The 23,408-nt window shown below is 39.9% G+C and overlaps 1 protein-coding gene across 1 annotated transcript in view; it reads left to right on the forward strand.

The window, feature by feature from the left end:
• Nucleotides 1-23,408, forward strand: part of DCHS2 (dachsous cadherin-related 2) — a 146,314-nt gene that overhangs the window by 36,093 nt on the left and 86,813 nt on the right. The window contains 1 exon segment of the mRNA XM_081813108.1: nucleotides 12,752-12,983. Coding sequence (XP_081669234.1) covers nucleotides 12,752-12,983 — 232 coding nt within the window.

A 23,408-nucleotide genomic window follows, 5' to 3' on the forward strand; every position in this document is an offset into this window, starting at 1 on the left:
TGCTAATTTTTAAGAAATCAAAGAAGAAATGATCTCCAGGTTGATGACTGCTATGGTCTGAATGTTTATGCACCCCCCCATTCATATGTTGAAAACCTAATACCCAAAGTGATGATATTAGGAGGTGGGGCCTTTGGCAAGTGATTAGGTCATGAGGATGGAGTCATCATGAATGGGATTAGTGTTCTTACCAAAGAGGGCCCAGAGAGCCCCTTAGCCTTTTCTCCCAGTTGAGGGCACCAGGAGAAGTTGGCAAGCTCCCAGCCTTCACCAGAACTTGGCTGTGCTGCCACCTAATCTTGGACTTCTAGCCTCCAGAAGTGTGAGAAATAAATCTCTGTTGCTCGTAAGCCACCCAGTCTGTGGTACTTTGTAAGAGCGGCCAGAATGGACTAAGACAATGTGTGTGAGTCATAACATTCTTCTGTGTAAAAATTCCTTGTAAGTTGTAGAAGGAAAACCCTCCAGCAAAGCACAACATATTTGTTTTGTTTGAACAGAAACAACCTCCCTGTAGGTACTTCATATTCAAGATCTCACCCTACTTTTCCGGTGATTCATCTTAAACCAGGCCCTGGCACAGACTGGAGCTGCTCTGTGCCCTGAGTGGTTTAATGTTGGTTTCATTATTATTTAGGGATGGGTAAGAAGATGGCTGCCACTGGGAAAAAAAACAGTTTGTTATACTCACAGATTCCAAGACCGGGTTGGAGCGGGGAGGGCAGCGTATGCCACACCATGGCGTAGAGGTGGGTATGTGCACAATGGGAAGCACTGGGGTGGGTGAGGAGTCAGAGAGAGAGAGAGAGAGAGGGAAAACTGTGGGCAAGGGCCTTTATTGTGGTTTTCAAGGGAAGGAACGGGAAAGGCAGAATAGGCAGGCTTAGGATTGGCTAGTTTGAGTACTTTCAACAAGCTCTGGGGCATAGAGACTGTCTCTAGCTGTCCTGGCACTTGGCCCTGGGATGATTAGGGCAGGTGAATGGTGGCCTAGAGTGGTGAAGCATGGGAAAGGGTGTGGTTGGGGCTTGGGGTCTAGATTGGTTGATTTGCATTTGAAAAGCATGTTCACTGGATCCTGGGCAATCTTCCGGGATCAGCAAGGACAATTGTCAAAGCATCAGAACACAGAAAATAGAAGACATGGCTAATACACTGCCCTGGTATAGAGCCCCTCTTAGAGGAAGGCAAAGGGCTCCCCAAAGCTCTTGCTATACTTCAGGCTCTGGAAAAGAAAATCTTTGCAGCTACCTTGTTTTATTCAGCGTATTAGAAATAGCACCCAGTGATACTGAGAGAATTCACTATTCAGTTGAACTTTTGTCCCCAGATAGCATCTGAAATCATCAAAGACAGTTTCTGTCAGGGCCTGGGCTTTCAGCACTTTGTTGTCTGTGTCAGGCCCATGTGGTCCCAGCAAGTGTCACTCACCACTGCTAGGTCCTGTGTTGATTGTCCACATACTTTCCGTCAGGCACCACCAGTGAGTGCTCTTCCTCTTCATCTTCCTCCCTACTTTCCTCTCTGGTGTGATCATCCTCCTCATCTTCATCTCTTCCCTTTGCATCTTCTACCTCATCTCTGTCTTCTTCCAAGTTTATCTCCTTTGTGTACTCTTGAGTTTGTGAACCCATCATATTCAAGTCTTCCATTTTTCCATCCTGTGGGGATCAAAGTAGTACAAATCATTCAGGATAAACTGGCAGTCCCTTGTTTCCAACATGCTCCCCTAAACAATAGAGAAGCTCACACTTCTTGGTCAGCATGGCATTGGTATAGGGACTTGGCTCTGTCGGAGGGCTGCTGGCTTCATCAGAACCATCTTCCTCCTTCCTGCCACCTGAGACAGAGAGCATTGGTTCAATGCTAATCATTGTCCCATCCTCTGTGACCACCTTTCTGGCCATCCAGGGACTTCTGGGCGCTGGCGTCCCCACATTCCTGCTTGTTATCACTTTCAGGCTCTACTACTACTACTACTACTACTATTATTATTATTATTATTATTATATTTTGGCCTTGCCTATGTTTTTATTCTCTGACCCAGTCCCTTTAGCTATCCTGCAAACCAGAGGCTCTTTGTGGTGTTATAGAAGTATGAGTCATCAAAGAAGTCAACCTCCAGACTCTCTTCTTCTTCCTTAACACAGACACCCCCAAAAAGCAGTGTCTGATGATTCAGGCCACAGCTATCAAAATGCTAGATCTAGGAGTGAGCTATATTCCCCAAGGGATAATCTGAGTCCACACCCATTTGCCTTTTTTTTTCTTCCTCAGACTTTAGTGGAGCATATCGGAATGTAGAGTGTGTTTGTCCACCTTTGTTGACTGTTTCCAATAACCTCCGTAGATGATTATGCTCCCCTATGGAGTGACAGAAATTTCGCAGCCCAGTTTGGGTTTGGGCCCTGTTCCTCACAGGACAGCTTGCTCTACATGAATGTGTCCAGGTCCTGCCTGTCATAGTGATAGATGTGATCCCTTGTACCCTCATGGAAAACACCAAAAAGAATTAACCGTGTCTTCCAGGCTACCATCTGATACCCACTTTGACTTAAAGGGTCCCTTGTTGATTTGACTTGGTCTCCGGCCTTGGTTGCCAAATGAAGGGCCCAAAGATCTGTGTAGTGAATATGGTCAATTCATCTTTCTCAGGATGATCAGAGAAAAACACATTCAGTGTAGGTGAAGGTGGGGAATGTGCATTTCTACAATCCGAGTGTTTTTAGCATCTCGTGTCTGGAGGTGGGCTATTGGAGCTTCAGGGTCTCCTCCTTCCCCAGCTCTTGGACATTTTCTTCTCTGTCTTAGTGGCCTTTTCTCCTTCTTGTCCATCATGTGGGTCTGAAGCCACACAGGGAGACCAAAGGAGGGGGCTGCTTGTGCAACCTGCTTAGAAGTGGATTCTCCCGGGGGCAGTTCTGGTGATGCATTTTTAAAGACAAACTAGAAAATTTGTCCCCCTCCCTCCCAATCATAAACATTATAACAGTTTACTATGAACTTTGTTTGGACTTAAAATTGCCTCCAACTTTCCTCTGTTTGCCTCAGAATATACAAGACCAAGCAACATAAGTGCTTATGTGAGTGTGTATGTACATGAGTGTCTATGTATTATGCAGTATTTATTCTGTTGCCTACATGATCTTTAAACATTTCTTCTGTGATGAGCTGTGCCTTTCTACAGGGTGAAGCCTGCATTGTCATCATTATTCTGTGCAATATCTACTAGCCCCATATGTCCCTAATCAAAAAGGTTGGTACCAATGCAGATAACCATCTAGCTTGGATCTGAAGAATAAGTGAACTCAGACAAGATATTTTAGATTCAAGATGTTGGATTCTAGGCCATAATGAATTTATTTAAAACAATGAACTGCACCTTGACAGAAGACCTTTAACTTTACATAATTACCTTCATAATCTATGGTCTTCCCTCTGATACTTTCTCTTTCTAATATATACCCGGAAAGCTCTTTGGAAGAAAACTGCTAGGAACCCATTTGCTGGTGGTCACTAAGAGATTGTTATCTGTCGATAGAAAATTATTTTCTTATAAAATACCTAGATGTTCTGGCCTTCTTTGCTGCTGCTCTATTTATCCTTGTGATGACTGTCAATATTTTTTTAATGTAATCACTTCTCCTATTCTGCTGGTATTCTGAAATAATCTATTTTTGCTGCTTCAGCTGCTGCTGTGTATCTCATACATGGAAGCCATGAGAATGCTATAAAATTGCATAATGGAAACAAATAATTGGATTACACTGGAGAGCAAGTGGTTTTTCACAATGAAGTGCTATAATTTAATTATTCCATGCTTATCTCTAATTCCTTGTTTCCTTTTCCCATTCATTTTTGCCAAATGAATCTCTCTTTACGGTATGTATTTATTAACATTGTATCTCTATTTCTGTGACATCTGAATTAGGGAGCTGAAATATGTGTCTGAGATATGCTATTTCAACTCTATCTCAGCACTCCAGGCTTAGGGGAGGATTGTGTCAGGCTAGCAATACAGAAAGTAAATTGAGTTAGCCCTTCACCATTATGTATATTCTTGATAAAACTCGGCTGTGGAAGTTGTGCTGCACAGCTGCGTGTAATTACGCGGAGAGATCTCTAGAAGCAAACTTGCTGAGTGAAAGCTCACACTCATCTTTCCCCTGGCTTTATTGAAATATAATTGATAAATAGAAATTATATACATCACGGTGTACAATATCATGTTTTTTTAAAAAGATTTATTTATTTGAGAGAGACAGAGAGTGCAGGGGGGAGGACAGAAGGAGGAGAGAGATAATCTTAAGTAGACTCCCCACTGAGCATGGAGCCTGATGCGGGGCTGAATCTCAGGTCGGGACCCCGAGATCACAGCCTGAGCCGAAACCAGGAGTCGGATGCTCAATGGACTGGGCCACCCAGGGGCCCCAAAGTCGTGTTTTGACATATGTACACACTATGAAGCGTTTACCACAATCAAGATAATTAGCATATCCATCACTTCACAAAGTAAGTGGTGAGAACACTTAAGATCTAGTCTCAGCAAATTTCATGTAATACAGTAATATTAGCTATAATCACGCTGTACATTAGACCTCCAGAGCTTACTCATCTTGCACAACTGAAACTTAGGGTGCACACATTTGAATTTTACTAGATTATGTTATCTCACTTTCCAATATTCAGTTGCTTTTTTCCTATCATATATTTTACTGATTACCACCCCTCTCACCCCGGTTTCAGGAGTAAGCTGCTGCCCAGTTGCTCCTATTTTCTAGCTGGATTGTCTGAACTATATCTCAAACTGATTGCCTACCATTTTTTAAAATACACTACCAGAATTAACCCCTAAACGTCTTAAATACCACTCTGCCTCATACTTATCACTAGAGGTTTAAGCCTCCCAGCCATCCATTGTTATCCATATGCTCATCCCCATCCTGCTGTTCATCCTTTGATTTGAGTCAGTCTCCTAGCCACCCTCTCCCCCCTCCCAAACTCTTCTACCATGCCCTCTGGAACTCCTGGGCCATCACTTAGCAAACTCCCTCATAAACTCAACCTGGTCTCTGACTGCTCCTTTATGGTCTTGCCCTGATTAAAACTCCCGCCCCAGAGGATACCGATTCCTCTCCAGCCTTTCACAGAGAAGCCCCTATTCCACTAATCACAAACCGGGAGGGAGCTGTTGAGGTGGGTGCCTGCCTAATTAATTGCCCATTGCCACATCCAAATCATTTCTACCCCTTTCTCTGTTGAAAACCAATTCGCTTTTGGAAATTTATCTTGTCAGACTATACCATGGACATGCTTTCTTGCTGCTGCCATATTCTAAGCCTCCTTGTCAGTTAGGACCTCTACACCTTACAATCTTCCTCTCCACCACCATGTTTATTGAGCCATTCAACACCCTGAGCCTCTCACTTCCTTGACTTTCTCACTTCCAAGGATCATCACCCGTAATTGCACCACCTCTGAAATCTTGATCTCAAGCATGCTGTACTCTGATAAGCATTCTCCCTGCTGAAGAATACACACGGGACTCCATCCCAGGACCCTGAGATCAGGACCTGATCCTGGGTGACCCAGAAGGACTGAGCCACCCGGGCGCCCCCTCTGATAAACATTCTTATCTTTCTGTCTCACTTACTGTAGCTCTCCCTTCTAGCCTGTAATTCTTCTCCCAGATTAAGATCTCTAGTTTATGGACCCATCATTAAAGTCATTCACTTGCAAAATCCCTTTAGTTCCCTCACTCCATAGAACTCTCCAGATAAAAACCGAGCACTGTCTAAACCCACCTCTGCCTTTTGTCCACATAACTGCTTGGGGGAGAAGTCCTGACTTTCCTGCCTACTATCCGCTCTCATTCTTTGCTTTCTTTCCTATTACCTTGTTAGAGATGTCTGTTTGCTTCAAAAGCAAATCTCTCTGATGTTTGGGGTCCCACCCCTTGCAGCCATCCTACAGGCATCACTTTTGTAAGTATTTTCTCTTTTTCCTACATCACCAATACCTGAAATTCTATTGAATATCTCCCATAAGCATACAAAGCATAGTTAACAGTTTTTATCTTTAAAAAAACCTCTTTTTAAATTTCATGTACTTTTTTAGAAAACCATTTTATTTCTTTTCTTTGACTGCAAATCTGCTTAAAATAGTTGTGTCTCCTTTCCTCACTTTGCAGTCTTTCTTTGACCCGTTCTTCCCATCCAACCTTTCTAATAAAACTGCTTTTATGAACATGATTTCTGTTGTGCCACATCCCAGCATTCTTTCTTTATGTTCATTTTACTCAACTTCTCAGTGAACTTGAAATGATTCTTTGGATGCTGCATCTCTTGACTTTAGTGACATCTGTTTTATTCTGTTGTGTTTTCCTTAACAAATTGGACCCTCATTTCCCTCCACCTTTGCTCACTGAATTATGAACTCTAGGACAAAATGCATGGACAAAGAAAACTGCAGCCCACAAGAGCTAAGAGATATGAAGAATAGATATTAATATTTTACTGTTCAAGAGCCATAGAAGGCAAGAATAGAGAGAATGGGTAGTAGACAAGGGCCAAAGTAGAAATAGAAATAATGGCAGAAACTTTTTCATATCTGCTGATTGCCCTAGACAACCAGCCTCCAATATCGTATGCTTTCAAGCTTGGTCCTTTCCCAAACTACTCCCAATTTTCACAGCACGCCTTGAGGGGATTGGAATTCAGGTAGATTGGTTGAGTCTCTTACTATAATTTTTTTAAAGTTTTTATTTAAATTCCAGTTAGTTAATATACAGTGTGATAATCGTTTCAGGTGTACAATACAGTGATTCAACTTTTCCATACAACACCTGGTGCTCATTACAAGTGCCCTCCTTCACCCCCATCATCTATTTCACCCACCCCCCCACCCACCCACCTCCATTCTGAGGTGATTCCCATTCTCATTTTAGTTTTAATCAATCTTTAAAGATGTATTTATTTATTTTAGAGCACGAGCGGGAGAGGCAGAGGGAGAGGAAGAGAGAATCTCAAGCAGACTCCCCAGTGAGCACAGACCCCCTCACTGGGCTCCATCCCAGGACCCATGAGATCAGGACCTGAGCGGAAACCAAGAGTCAGATGCTTAACTGACTGAGCCACCTAGACACCCCTAATCACTTCATCTTTAAAATTATAGTGACAGACTCCTCTCTTTCACTATAATTTAAACAATGAAGTGATTAAAGTTATGTCAAAACAAACCACAACTTGTTGATAGAAAGAGAAAGAATAAGAAAACCTTAAGAAATATTCATGGATGGAATTTATGGGGTGTATTACCTGTTCCAAACTTAGCAGCTTAAAATAACAAACATTTACTATCACACAATTTCTGAGGGCCAGGAATCTGGAAGCAGCTTAGCTGGGTTGTTCTGACTCAGCATGTCTCAGAGGCTGCATTATCAGGATAGTCTTGACCAGGGACACAGAAGATTAGTTACAGAGAATTGAGAGGTGAACGCTATGAGGGAAATGAAGAAAAATGAGTTAAGATTAGCTTTCTCCACACTGTGTTCTGTGGGATCCTTGTCTCCTGTTCCTTCCAAAGAGGGTTCTGTGGTCAAATAGGAATGGGGAACACCTCAGAACTCACCCCCTCTAGAAATGGGCATAGGGAAGGCTCTGGAAGTCCTGAGGCACAGGATCCATTTGACTTGGTTTTTTCAGCATTTCCCCAACTTTTTGACTAAGGGACACCTTTATTTATTCATTTTTAAGACACATTTTTTTAAGGATTTATTTATTTGTTTTTAGAGACAGAGAGCACGCGCACTTGTGTGCACGAGCGGGAGGGGAGGGGCAGAAGGAAAGGGAGATAGAATCTTTTTTTTTTCTTAAAGATTTTTTATTTATTTATCTGAGAGAGAATGGGAGACAGAGAGCATGAGAGGGGGAGGATCAGAGGGAGAAGCAGACTCCCCACCAAGCAGGGAGTCCGACGCGGGACTCGATCCCAGGACTCCAGGATCACGACCCGAGCCGAAGGCAGCCGCCCAACCAACTGAGCCAACCAGGCGCCCCGGGAGATAGAATCTTAAGCAGACTCGATGCTAAGCACAGAACCAGACACGGGGCTTGATCCCACAACCCTGAGATCACAACCTGAGCCGAAACCACTGAGTCAGATGCTCAACTGACTGCACCACCCAGGCACCCCAAGACACATCCTTTAACTGCTACCTCAAATATCTCTGACCCCTAGATTTGATCATGCCCCTTCATTAAGGACAGCAATAGTGTCCTTAATTTAAGGATATGGGAAGAAAACAGAACTTTGAATTTTATCCTTTTGAACTTCACTTTTGTGATATTTTAATATAAATAATACATTAACATAGTAAATGTAAAATAAATAAGTATGAAGGGTGTACCTGCCACATTTTTTACTGATACACAGAATCCCCTGGTGTACAGGATAAAGTTATCCTACTTCGCATGTTAGTCAGGTTCTATGAATCTGACTCTCCAGGCTTTTCTCTAGACCCTGCCCAACCTCTCCCTGGACTTGCCCACTAGTGTGTTGACCCTTCTTACAACATGGGAGAGAATTTGTTTAAATGTTATTACATTTTCTAGGATATCATTTTCACCTGAAATATCAGTTTGTCTTTTTTTTTTTAAAGAGTTTCTTTGAGCGAAAATTGATTTGAATCTGGCAGCACCAAATTAGAAGTGGTTAGCAGCACTTCACCGTCAGGAGCTGGGGGGAGACTTTAGTATAGAGAAGAAGCAGAAGCAAAGCTAGGAAATTATTTGATTGGCCATAGCTTAAGTGGCCAGATTCTATTCCTGTTCATCGTCTTTGTGGCTTTGTTATCTACCTATAAACTGGACTGGGTCCTGAATTCTTCTAGTTTCCTCAAATATCTGTCTATGACTCTTCAAACTAACATTTCCAGTATTTTCCCAGCCTTCTTGAGTTGGAATCACTAACAGCAAAGGCTGCCCTTACCCTCATTGGAAGGGACCATACTGGGTCCTCCTTGATTCCCAGATGGCAGCCAACCATTAGGGCCTTGAACATTGGGTCCATATCTCCCAATTTCAAAAGGCTCCTCCAGACTTTTGAAACTGCACACCAGCTGGGGATCCCAAATCCTGTTTGTTTTTGAGCACCCATCTCAAGGATTCCTTCAGCATTGAGGTTTCTCTTCATTTAGTGTTCCTGGTGTGTGTCGACATCTGAATCATGAAGATCCATGATCCTTTATCTGTAGTTCTGAAGCCCCAAAGTGCTCAGATGGAAAGTTTGTTTTGTTTTATTTTATTGTTCTTTTTTTTTCCATCTATACCAATATTACATTAGCAATCAAAAGTAATGACTTAAATATTTTGGTAAAAATTAAAGAGAGCAGAGAGATTGATGATAGTTTTGCATGAGAAGAGAATTATGCAATACAATTTTATAAGATTCCAAATGTAAAAGAAATAATGAGAGGACACATAGTACCATCATGGTTGATTAAAACAGAAACCTGGGATGGGCATTAGAATTGACCTAATTCAATATCCCCTCAAGATGGAAAGTTTTAAAACCTCATCTGGTGAGACACCTGATTTGAACCAATGTGAGGCCATTCATGTTTTAAAAAATCTCCCTAAATGTGTCTATTCATACATTTTGCTGCAGAATATTAAGTGTTTGATTACGCAGTACCGCCCCAGACCCGACTAGGTACACGCACTCTATTGCCGTTCTAAAACTTGAAACAGTCCAAGTCAAATCTATCTGGCCCCAGGTATTTAGGAAAAGGGGTCTGTGAAATCTTATAATTGATAGTGATTAACTATTATAAATGCTTGCATACGTATTATATCTCCCCTTCTAGTAACAAGCCTGCAAGGTGAGCAGGTCCCTGCTTTACAGAAGAGGTAGCCCAGACTCAGGGACTATCTAATTTTCTCCAGTCTATGGTCCCAGATGCAGGCAGCGCAGACATTAGACCCAGATCATTGGCTCCAGATTGTTTCACGGTGCCGTAAACCCAGTTGTACAGTGTTTGCCGCGTAGTCGCATAGATTGTAAGTCCCTTGTCAACAGGGACTCTGCCTTCCTTTTTTCCTCTAAGACTGAGTCCATGGTTGGCATTGCCCTTTGCATAGTGTTTAAACAAGCCTTTCATGAAAGGTAGAATTTATACCATAACAGTACTTTAAGAAGTCTAATTTAAAAAAAGTCACCAGAGGCTTTGGGGACAGATGAATCTCTGGTCCAGTTCTAGATCTGCAACTTACACTCTCATTTACCTTGGGCAAGTCACTTTGGTTTCTCTGTGCTTTGGTTTTCTTATCTGTAAAAATGAGAGAAACTATAAAAGTCTTAGAAAGGGGGATTAGAACAATTGAAGGAGAAAATCCACGAAATACACAACACACATTCACAAATGTTATTATGAGAAGAAAGCACCCAACTGATGAATTCAACAGATGCCAATTGAATTCCTACAACTGGAAACCTGAGAGCTATAATAATTTCCCTGCAGAAAGATTCACTCTTCTATATGAACAAGCTTTTCACTTTGTTCATCGAACATTTTACTTGTTTTTGGTAGCATTGCCTGATTGAGGATCTTCGTGGACAGCATAGGAATTAACATTTTTGTTTTTAAAGGTCCTAAGGTGGAGTGATACTCATTTCTTCACGTTTTCCCCACTTCTCATCCCTTCTCTTACCTGCTTTCTCATTCCCTCCTCAAACTGAGGTAACTTCTGGAATCCAAGGAGAAATACAAAAGGAAGGGGAAAGGAAAGGTCAAAGGAAAACAGAAGGGAGAAGGCAGGCAGGTTGGAGAAACAGCAGGGTCTCTGTCGGTTGCCCTGCAGTACTCTGTCTGTTGACCATTAGCCTGCAGCCCCTCTTGCTGCCCTCCACTGTGGACCTGCAGGCTATCCGGGGCTGCTGCAGACACAGCCCCAGGCTGCCCTGTAAGCATGGTGTGTGTGTGTGTGTGTGTGTGTGTGTGTGTGAAACGACACTTCCTTGTTTTCACCGCGGTCGCCCCCAGCCCCCATTTCTCCTGTTCTCGTTGCTAACAGACATGGCCCTGGTTCTTTATTCAACTCAGAACATGGAAAACCACTCTATTTTTGAAGCTGTATTTCCCCATTGTTTTTTAGTCCCCAATGTCTAGGGTACTTGGGACCTCAGAGCATGAGAACCATTTCCAGGTTTGTTGTTATCCCAAACAATACTCTCTGCCCTCCCTCACTCTAAGCATGTGCTTCTTACACCGGCCTCTCTTTGCCTCCTGCCAAACCTTTCTTCTCCAGAATCCTCTTTCCTCTTTGCTCAGTGCATCCCTGAACTGTAGGGGGGGAGAGGGAGGGAGGGAGGGAGAACAAGAGAGAGACAGAAAGAGAGAGAGAAGTGAGTGAGAAAGCCCAGGCTGTTGTGACTTACCAAGGATTTTTGTCAAAGATGAAAGTATCCAAATGTACCAGACAGAAATGGAAAATGGTGCTTTAAAGTAGGAACACATGTTTTACTTTAGAAAAGTAAAAATTGCAGAGGATTATTTTCTTCTCTTGTATTCTCTCCCCTCTCCTGATTTTTAGCTGGAGGCAACACAGAATAAACAGTATGGGATCTACTTCTCACTACTACTACTACTACTACTTTATGCCCTCTATTACCTTTCTAAAACTTGAATAATTCAGAATTCCAAAACAAATCTGGCCCCAGATATTTAGGATCAGTACCTCAACTGCCACTATCCACTCCAGACTTGATGATTCCAATAGCCTCCTAACTGGTTTCCCTCTTTGCACCCTTGCTGCCCTCCAGTTTATTATGAACGGTGTAGCTAGAGTGACAGTTAAAATCTAAGTCAGTTCAAGCCTCTCTTCTGCTCAACACCCTCCAATGGGTCCTCCTTTCAGAGGCCTATGGAACTCCGCATGACCTGCCCCTACCATCCTGACATCACCCCATTGGCTTCCTTGCTGTTCCCTGACAGGCCTGGCTGTACTCCTGCCTCAGGGCCTTTGCAGTTGCTCTTTCCTATATCTGTTATGCTTTTCCTCCAGATTACTGAAGTCTAGCTCCCTCACATAGGTCAGTCTTTACTCTGCCTTCTAAGGAGAGTAAAGACTGACAATCTTTTCTAAATTACGTCTTCCTCCCAAATTTCCTTACCCTTCCTCTTTAGCACTTAAAAATTATCCTAGGGATAAAAGTATTTGGTGTTTGTTTGTTTGTTTGTTTTTCCTCTTTGGACAACAGGAAAACTTGCCTTGAATATCTTTGGCCTGTAGTGTGAAATTATTGCTTCATAGGAGTTTTAAGTGGTAATCTCATTCATGTTTAAGAATCAGCACTGAATGGGGCGCCTGGGTGGCTCAGTTGGTTAAGTGTCTGCCTTCGGCTCAGGTCATGATCCCAGGGTCCTCGGATTGAGCCCCACGTCGAGCCCCACGTTGGGCTCTCTGCTCAGCGGGGAGCCTGCTTCTCCCTCTCCCTGCCTGCCCCCCTGTTTGTGCACTCTGTCTCTCTCTGTGCATGTCAAATAAATAAATAAAATCTTAAAAAAAAAAAATCAGTGCTGAAGTACGGATACCATGCTATTACATGTGAACTCATATCTCACGGTTAAAAGTAAAATGAATATCTATCTTTTCTGTTGTTTTAAAATTCTATTCTAGGATCTTTGTCAATGATTCTACATCTCAGGGTTCAGGAGAAATCCATTTGTAATCACTTCTCATTTATCCAACAGGGTGGACTAAGCGCGCAAGCTTTTGTTCGTGTGGAAATGGAGGATGTGAATGATAATGAACCTGTCTTTAACCCGTCAACCTACGTGATGAGCATTAGCGGCCAGACCCAGCCAGGCACCGAGATCATCAATGTTCTTGCCACTGATAGGGATTCTGGGATATACGGAACAGTGGCTTATGAGCTCATTCCGGGAGACCTGTCATCCCTTTTTACCATCGACTCCACTACAGGTGTGTGCTCTTGGAACAATTTTCCTCTGAAATCAACAGCTTCCACTTTACAGCCAGAAAATTGGGCAAAGTGATTTTTTTTATTAGCAGGGATGTTGCAGGACTCACTTCACTTTCCAGAAGGCAGCAAGGTATATTGTAAAGATCCAAGGTTTTGTGATTACATGAGACCTGGATCTGAGTTCGAGCCTTGTCTCCTACTGGTCTTACAGTCTTTTTTGGCCTCAGTCTCTTTACCTTAAAAGTAGCCCTATTAATTCCTGTGTTGCAAGGTTTTGAGAGGATTAGAGGCAGTAAATTATGAGAAACAGCTGGCTGATAGTATTTATTTTGCAAATGTTCATTCACTCCGTTCGTATGATCTTGCCATCTAAGGGTGATTTCCATGATTTCAGTGTATTAAGAGATAATTTAGTGCAAAGAGCATTGCGTGGACATCCAAAGTAGATCCCTTTCTTGTACTAGGTCTGGCATTCCCTAGTGTTTTGGGGTCTTAGCTTCCTTGTTTTTAAAATGATACCCAAAGCTCCTTTTACTTCTCTAATATAGCAATTGCATATCTGCCAAAGAAGTCCAGTGGATAAACTGAGTCTTTTAGAAATAATCAAAATTTAGGAGGTTATCATCCCCTTCTTATTGGTTTATTGTTAACAAAGTAATGTTTGAAATAGTTTATTACAGGAAAATCTAAAATTTCAAGTATATATTATTACATTGTAATACTTTTGAGATATTGGAGATGTTCTGGTCCCAAAATGGTGCTGCAAAAATAAACACACAAAAACTTTTTTTCTTTTACATTTCTCCTTCTTTTAAAAAAATTTAATTAAATTTTACTTCATTGTAGTAAGAACACTTAACATGAGCTCTGTCGTCTTAACAAATTTTTAAGTATATAATGCAGTATTGTTGTCTGCAGGTGTAATGTACAGCCAATCTCTAGAGCTTATTCATCTTGCTTAGCTGAAACTTCATGCCCACTGATTAGCAATTTCCATCTCTCCCTCCTAGCTAGCCTCTTGCAACCATTACTGTCTTTGATTTTATGATTTTGACTATTTCAGAGACCTCATGTAAATGGAATAATGTAGTATTTGTGATTCTGTTACTGGCTTCTTTCATTCAACACAATATCTTCCAGGTTCATCCATACTGTTGCATTTTGCAGGATTTCCTTCTGTTTTAAGGCCAAATACTATTCCATTGTATGTATGTACCACATTTTCTTTATCCATTCATCCGTTGATGGACATTTAAGTTGTTTTTACAGCTTGGCTGTTGTGAACCTAGGAGTGAGGATATCTCTGACATTTTATTTCTTCTTTAAAGCACCTGACCTGAGCACAGGTAGAATACATTTCTGTTGTGATGAGGATAATGTCAGGTGCTATACAGGTATTTTGTGTACATTGTCTTTATTGGATCTTCACAATACCCTCTGCAGCAACCATTTTCGCTAGCAACAAACAATAGTTTACACAGCAAATCTAACCATGTTAGTTTGGCTTCTAACCCAGCCCCAGTAGATGGAGAGTCATTGCTTCTTGCTTGGAAGGTGTACTTGCATCTGATGTGTGTGACTGGCTGGGGGACTAGTTGTTTACAATGGCAGTCTTAATAAGGCAGAACTTTCCTTGCTCAAAATAATCCACTGACATGGCTCCTTTAACGTTTCAAAGATCAGAAGAAAATACTTTTTTTTTTTTTTTTAGGAAATTTAGTCTGCTTATCTTGGTTTTTTCAAAATCCATCTAACCTCCTTGTCAAATTGTCAGGCCCTCTAGGACACTAGCATTGTCAAAAATATATAGGTCAGCCAATTATCAGCGCACAGGATCTAAAAACATTTAGTAGATTGTTTTTAAAAGACATCAACATGCTCATCGTCTAGTTTTCCCTGGAAGGTCTTGAAGAATGAGCTGTACTGTGTTCTGTTTTTAGAAGAGATCTCTTGCTGCTCTGCTGGCTTCCATTCCTGGCGTGGGCTATAGGACAAATGCCATTGTTAATCAAGGAGAACGCTTTATGTGGGTCATTATCGAGGGAAGTATCACGGTATTTTTTTTTTTTTAAGCAAAGACCAAATTCATAATGGAAGTAGCTGTGGGTTATTATTGTTGGCAGTTTTGATGCCGGTTCATTTAGGTTGAAGACATTTTTCTAACAGTGCTCAGAATTTGGTTGCGCTTAATCGCAACTCATGAGAAATTCATGAGGCCTGGTAACGCTTTACTTTAACCTTTAGAAGAGAATAAACAGCATCACAACTAGCTATGGGGAAAAGTTGCCTAGTGAACAGGCAGTCTTCAGCTGGAACAGCTGAATTCAAGTTCATCTGTTGGCTGACCGCAACTCCGAATACATTTTCTATATCGTACGTAATAGTTAGGCTTCTAGGCCATGCCAAGAAAGCTAATTGAACTGTTGATGTTCTCGAAGAGTAGAACAAGGAGCTGTACTGGGATATGGTTTTCTTCTTCTGGATCTGCTTTTTGTTGTCATTGTTGTTGTTGCTGTGACCTATAGAAAGCTGGACTTCCTTGCTTCTGCCAAAAGGTCTGTCTTTACCGAAGCTGCCAGTGTAATTGCAGTGTGAAGAAATTGCCTCTATCAATATGTATTTGTAGAATGAATGAATAAGTGACATCTAGAAATAATTGAAAAGTGATTTAAATCCTTATTACAAATTCTTAAGAAACTGCAAGAGAGTGTCATTGATAACACAGAGCAAAATTTCATTTAAAATCTTCTTTCTGCATCACAGTGTGGTAGGTAATGCTATGGCTCACCCCCACTTTTCCTCAAAATTCTCCCAAACTCTTTCCACCTGGCTAGCACTTTTCTAGATATATATGCCAAGTATACTAAATATATTTGCATTTATATATAGTTATACAATTCTATAGATGTATAGCTGTATAGTTTTATATTATATGAGAAGAATATTGAGAATCAATGAGCTAATTTATATATTGTCACTTCTTCGTGAATTACTCTTAGGAATCTCGCTTAGAGACATTTATTCGTTTGTTCACTGGTTCATTCATCCTTTCATTTTGATGCTTCCTCTATCAGACATGCTGTTTTCTAAGCTTGCACCTTGTGTGCTATAGGCTCATGTTTTTCTGAAGACAAGAGTTTGCCCATTGATCTCTTTGTGCCACAATCAAGACTCACACTTTAAAAATAGAGCTCTTTGACTTTCTGTGTTCATCTGGTAAGAAAAATGTTTTGGAGAAAACTGGAAGGGGGTGTGGTGATGTCATGGTTGTTTTCTCTTGTGGGTTTATCTTCCTGTTCTGTTTCTGGTTTTCTAAGTTTGTTGTTGGTTCAAAGAACATTTTTGTAAAATGTGCTTAGGCACCAGGAGAGATATTGAACTGAGCCTTCATCTCTCTTATTCTCAGTTAGTTGGGTTCCTTTGATGTGGGCACGAGGCCGACCACACTGTTTTGAGTTTTAAAAGAAGGAAATACAAGAGTCATGTTTATTAATAGCTCTTTTTATGTTTTTAATCCCATTTTATGAATTGTATGTAGATTTTTTTCTTATGTTGTTTGAAGTATTCCCTTTAGTAGCATGAAAAGAGTAGTTCTTTAGCTCCTTTGTTCGTCCTATTTATTTAGTAATTTTATACTGAAGCGAACGTTACTGCTAACTCCGATTATTTTAAGGTGTCTGATTTCAAACATTTGTGTTGGCCATTTGCAGTAGCCCAACTACCTCTTTTGCTAGGATTACCTTTAGTTAAATTCTTCTGGTTTGCCTCTCTTCATAGAAGCAAGTTAATGATATAAAGAAAAGTCAAAGTTCTAAAGAGTGTAGCTTATCTATTCAAGGCAGAAAATGGAGGCAAGTTCATCCTTTCAAGACATATTTATTCAATACCTATTATGTACCAGGCACTGTTTGAAGTATTTGGGATACATCAGTCAGTAAGACAGATAAAAATTCCTGTTCTCATAGAACTTACAACGAAAGCTTATGTTGCTTTGCCTATTGTCTATTCTATGGTTAGTTGTGGTGTACACAAAATCCAAGTTTAGCATTACAGAAGAACAAGTAATTAAAAGGGTAAGTGAGTGAGTTAAAGGCAGCTACGCCTCCTTGTTTGGTTGTAACCTTTTGTTTGTACAGGGTGCGTGGATTTTAACATGGGCTGTGAGTAATGTAGCACAGACTCTGTTTTTCTTTATTTCAAGGGCAGATCTTTTTCTAATGTTAGTTTTAAGCTCACATTTCATATCATGTACCAATCTCATAATTCTTCGTGATTGCCACTTTCCTACATTTAGAACATTCTGATATGTAGCTAATAAATTAAAACCACATCTCATTCCATAAGGGATGTGAGCCTACTTAGGCCAAAAAAAAAAAAAATAATAATGACTTCCTTTTATTTGTAAGACAGGGACTGAAATTAATCATGAACACCTAATCAGTGTGTGTTGCTTTTGTAGGAAACAAAAGCATATTAGAGAGTTTTCTTATGAGTTTTTCCAGTATAAGATCACAGACTCTTGGGAACCTTACAATTCAGCTCCCTTATTTAGTGAAGGAAGAAATCGAAGCTGAAAGAGATTCAGTGACTTGCCTAAGAATACACGGTGAATAAATGGCAGAATCGGACTTAAACCCTCTCCTGGACACGTCATCTGTCCCTTATTGCTCTGTCTCAGATGATAACACCTTTCAATATTGTTTCCATATATTGCCTGTTTGAGCCTTACATCAACTTATGGCATAAGCAAAGCGGATGCTTTTGTGCCCATCTGCAAATTAAGAGAAGAAAGGCCCTCAGAGTATTAGTGACTTGCTGAGGGATTTGTTGTTACAACCCTGACACTTGAATTTACTTCTTGGACTTCCCTTTTAAGGCTCTTTCCATTATTATGTCTTTTTTTTTCCTTTTAAACTAAACACAAAGCTAAGATAAATAGAGGTTTCATTGTCTCAACTAAATAAGGTAGAAAAGTGATCTTTCATTGTGGCTTCTTATATAAGCCTATTTGAAATACCAAATTATCTCCTGATTTATTTGCTCTTCTCAACTGACTACATAGAATTTGGTGGAATCTTCCAAAATGGGTATGTTTCTCTTAAGAATCCTTTTCATTGTTGATACGAGACAAAATTTTCAGTCTGTTCCATTCCTTTCAGCCATTACCACTTAGCAACCCAGATTTGTGTGTGAAATAAATAGCATAATGTCACCTATTTACTGAATAAGTTTCTATATTCTCACAAACTGAATATAGGAAAGGCATCATAAATACCAATAACCAATAAGATATTGATATTGACATCCCATAGTTTTTGGTCTGTCTCTGTTTTTGAGAAAACCAAACATAGACTCCATGTTTGGTGATGGTCATGATTTTGTGCTTGTTTGTTTGTTTGTTTGAAGTAGGCTCCACACTCAGCATGGAGCCCAGTGCAGGGCTTGAACTCAAGACCCTGAGATCAAGACCTGAGCTGAGATCAAGAGCTGGATGCCTAACCAGCTGAGCCACCCAGACGCTCCTTGTACTTGTTTTTGTTCTTAACTGTCCCATAGTTTGTAAGTCTAGTAATGACCCACAGGTTATTTTCTGACTATGAATGACAACCTTGGTTAAGAGCATCTCATCTTTTTCAGGAGATTGGATTTTGAAAGTCAGTATTTCTTAATTAGTAGAATTATATGTATATTAGATTTTAATTAAGAGAGGACCTTTGTCTTTAAGTTCTTTTATTAGTCTATCGATTAAAAAATATTTCATCCTAACATTTTCCTATATTTAAATAAGAAGTGACAAGATAAAGAGCATAGACAAACATTATTGCACATTATAATTGTATGTACAAATCCAAGTACTCAGTAATTCAAATATAAAATAAGCAGAGCTCGTGAACAGCCAGTAAATTAATCAACTTCTATTTTTCTAAAGTTAAAGTTTGTCCCCTGCTGACAAATGTACCACAATGGTTAATGATAACTGGTTAATGATAATTTGCAAGTGTCATGAAAAAATGAGAGCCAAGTAATCACTGTACTTTAAAATATGAAAATATAAACCCATAAATTCTAAGCTGACAAATATATAGGCAAACAGAGCTATTCATTTTATTGACCATCTTGTTATTTATTACATATATAAATATGTATATTTATAAGTAATATGTATTATAGAGCTATATATAATATTTATAATATTATATAATATAATGTAATATATAATCTATTCTGGTCCCTCCACTTTTTTTTTAAAGATTTATTTATTTATTTGAGAGAGAGAGAGAGAGAGTATGTGAGTGGTGGGGAGGAGCAGAAGGAGAGGAAGAGAGAGTTTCAAGCAGAATCCAAGCATAGTCAAGGGAGAGTTTCAAGCAGAATCCAAGCAGAGCCTGACTCAGGGCTTGATCCATGACTCTGAAATCACGACCTGAGCCAAAACCAAGAGTCGGATGCTTAACCGACTGCACCATCCGGCACCCATGGCCCCTCAACTTTTAATAGACACCTCAGTTTATTTAAAATGCTGGATTCAGAAAGACCTAAATGTGAGGCATGAATCCATCAAAATCCTAGAGGAGAACTCAGGCGGCAACCTCTTTGACCTCAGCCGCAGCAACTTCTTGCAAGACACGTCTCTAAAGTCAAGAGAAACAAAAGCAAAAATGAACTATTGGGACTTCATCAAGATAAAAGCATGAGGATGGAGATAACATCCAGTTGCTCATCTTTCATCTGGGGGTGGGGATCATTAAATAGATGATTCTCACCAGAGATACTTTTTCATAGTACAGATATTTATTTTATGAGATTTCACAATTTACTGTATGTTATTGTGGTACATTTGCCAGTAGTTTGAGTATTTATAACATAATTTTTGTTTGTATCTTGGGAATCACATGTTCAAACAGTTTTATATAATTTCTATAAAGCATGATTTAACTTCAGCAATTCATTGAATTGAATACAGGTCTCCTAAATATATTCATTTGATGGTTCTAAAATTTCCATTGATACATATCCTTGAAACTTTTTATATAATAAGAATCCCATGTTTAGAGAAGAGTTTTGGGCAGTTATTTTTCAAGACACACATTTTAATGTCCAGTCTAAGTCTTCACTATTGTATCCATTTCCTATATAAGAAGGTAGAATATATATGTATATATATATATTTATAACAAACATATCTTCTTTTCCTGGATATTTTAATATTTTAATATATATATATTTCTAATTACAAAGTTAACATATTGTCTTAGTCCATTCAGGCTGCTCTAACCAAACACCACAGACTGGATGGCTTAATAACAGACATTTATTTCTCACAGTTCTGGAAGCTTCAAGTCTGAGATCAAAATACTGGCCAATTTGATTCCTGCTGAGAGCTCTTCCCGGCTTGTGGACAGTTGCCTCCTCTCTATTTTCACATGGTGGAGAGAGAGTGAGCTCTCTGATGTCTCCTCTTATGAGGACCACTAATCCTATAAGATCAGGGCTCCACCTCTATGACCCCATTTAACCTTAATTACTTAGTCCAGATGCAGGCATACTGGGGGTTAGGACTTCAACATATGAATATTTAAGGGACACAATTCAGTCCATAGCACATATGTTCATTAAAACAATAGGAATATAAGAGGTAGAAAATGAACTGTCCCATAATCTCAACCCATAGGAGATGACCTCTCTTGATCATTGTTCAGATCCTTCCATGTTTTCCAGCATGCATATTTTTCTGTGTGTGTTTGTGGGGGGGGTACAAATAAAGTATGTGTTAATATTTATGATGATACTTTACAAATTATTCTGTATTTTTCCCATATAAAATGTAGCATGTAAAATCTTTCTAGATGAAAACGTGTATATTCATTCTTTTTAGATACCACATTAACATTCTATTGTATTAATCTACCACATGGATTGAACCATTCATTTTTTTCTTGTGCTGTCTCTTTAAGGGTGGGGACTCAGTTTCCTCTCACCTTTCCATCTCTCCCAGATCCCAGCCTGCTAATTTTTAAAATTCCGGGTTTTAAGTTCCACTGGTTATAAGAACTCATGAAATTCAGCTCCTCTGGTTTTCAAAGCCAAATGTTATGGGGATTCATCCTTCCCGTGAGGGCTTCCTGGTGTGGGGGTCTTCCCTCTCCTTTCTGGCACTGTCCCTCCCTCCTGCAGACTGTTCGTGAGTCTGTTTAGTTCCAGACCATGTCTCAACCCTTTCTGCCACGTCTCTTATTATTAGGATACTAAATTATTGTTTATATATTTTCAAAATGTTGTCTTTTGATTTTATTTATACATCATTAAGTAAATTAAGGAATACATGAATGAATAAGAGATCAAAACTGTTAATTAAAATACATGTTATACTTATGATAAGCATGTGTATGCAGGCCACTGTGGGATCATAGAAGGTGGATCTAAAGCAAAGTAGAGGGTATATGCAGGTCACCTACACCAGGCAAGACTTGAGCTGTGCTTCAAAATGTGACTAGAAGTCAGAGAAGATGAAGAAGTTGTTCTAGGAAGAGGATACAGCAATCCAAATGGAAAAGAGCAAGGTCTATCCTGGAAATTATAAATAGTTCACTGTGTCTGGAGCAAAAAGGGCTGTACAGAGATGGGCTATGGAGGTGGAAAGGGCTCATTTACCAACAACTTGGTCAATATAGAGAAGGCATTTGAACTTCACCCTGAAACTCTGGGGAGGCACCAACATGTCTAGACTTGGATTTTAGGAAGACTATTCTAATACAAGTATGAAAAATGGTTCAGAAGGAGTCCTCTGGAGTCAGGAAGACCAAGTTGTGGTCTAGTTGAGGCAGACATTAATTTTTTCATTGTCATCATCAAGAGTGGAAAATGAAACCTTTAAACAATTTCTCTGTAGGAGTGCCTGGGTGGCTCAGTCATTAAGCGTCTGCCTTTGGCTCAGGTCATGATCCCAGGGTCCTGGGATCGAGCCCCACATCAGGCTCCCTGTTCCGCAGGAAGCCTGCTTCTCCCTCTCCCATTCCCCCTGCTTGTGTTCCCTCTCTCGCTGTGTCTCTCTCTGTCAAATAAATAAATAAAATCTTTAAAAAAAAAATTTCTCTGTAACTGGAACTGAGTCAACTCTGGAAGAATACATACCTGGGGAGTGGGGATGACTGGAGGGGAGAGGGACTTTTCATTTATTTCTCAAGGGAGACACTTTTGTATTATTTGAGTTCTTTTTTTAACCAAGCATAGACTTTAATAATAAAGAATTTTTAAAGCTCATCAATAACAGGTGGGAACAATCTGACATGGAAATTTATGTGATAATTATCGAATGCTTTGGTGGATCACCAAATCAGTATGAACCCAAATTTTAATATGGCTGTGATAGCTGGTGTAATAATACTTGGTTACATTAATATTTTATAAGTATTCTAATAGAGTGTTTATACTCTTTTTTGTAATAGTTAGATTGTAGCTGGAACCATGTGTTCACCAATCAACTTGGAGCATGTTCAGGAGAAATGAACCATGAGTGAAAGGACTTAAAATCATGTTAGATAAGGAACTGCTACAGAAAATGGGGACACTCTGCCCGGAGCAGGTCAGACAAGATATTTGACCTCAGTTATTGATGACTTGTTATGCCAAAGAGAAGTAAAACATATTTCATTACATTTCTTTTTTTTTTTTTTTTAAAGATTTTATTTATTTATTTGACAGAGAGACACAGTGAGAGAGGGAACACAAGCAGGGGGAGTGGGAGAGGGAGAAGCAGGCTTCCCGCCAAGCAGGGAGCCCAATGCGGGGCTCGATCCCAGGACCCTGAGATCGTGACCTGAGCCGAAGGCAGACGCTTAATGACTGAGCCACCCAGGTGCCCCTATTTCATTACATTTCTAATAGAAATAGAAACAAGGAATTGGAGTTTGTAAGAGGACAGATTTGACTTAAAAAAAAGAAAGAAATTGAATGGATATCATCTTTTTTATGCCTAGAAAGCTGACAATTCAGATGTTTTGGCCAGCTTCTCATAAACTGGCAAAAACTGCACTATTCCTTCATTTAACTTATGCTTACAGCCAATTATATTGTGAGAGATCCTGCAGAGTTCAGCTACATTTATTTGTATGTAACTTCATGTGATAAGTTTGTGTGTTTTTTTCTTTCTCATTAAAAAAAACTAACATGTTCATTTCTGAAGTTGGTTATGTTTTATCTGTTTTCAAACAAGCACATGAAAGGGTGGTGTTAATAATATTAAATAACTGGTTTTCTCAGCATTACTGGATCCCTCCCCAACTTAACCATTCACACCTTCTCCTCTCACCCACACTATGTACACAAGCCTAACTTCTCACTCTTGTCCCCATGGTTTTAACACTTTTTTTAAAAAGATTTTTTATTTGTTAAAGAGAGACAAAGAGAGCATGATGAGCGGTGGG

This window comes from Leptonychotes weddellii, chromosome 2 (genome assembly GCF_054177405.1).
Source record: "Leptonychotes weddellii isolate Sample4059 chromosome 2, ASM5417740v2, whole genome shotgun sequence".
Classification (NCBI taxonomy): domain Eukaryota; kingdom Metazoa; phylum Chordata; class Mammalia; order Carnivora; family Phocidae; genus Leptonychotes; species Leptonychotes weddellii.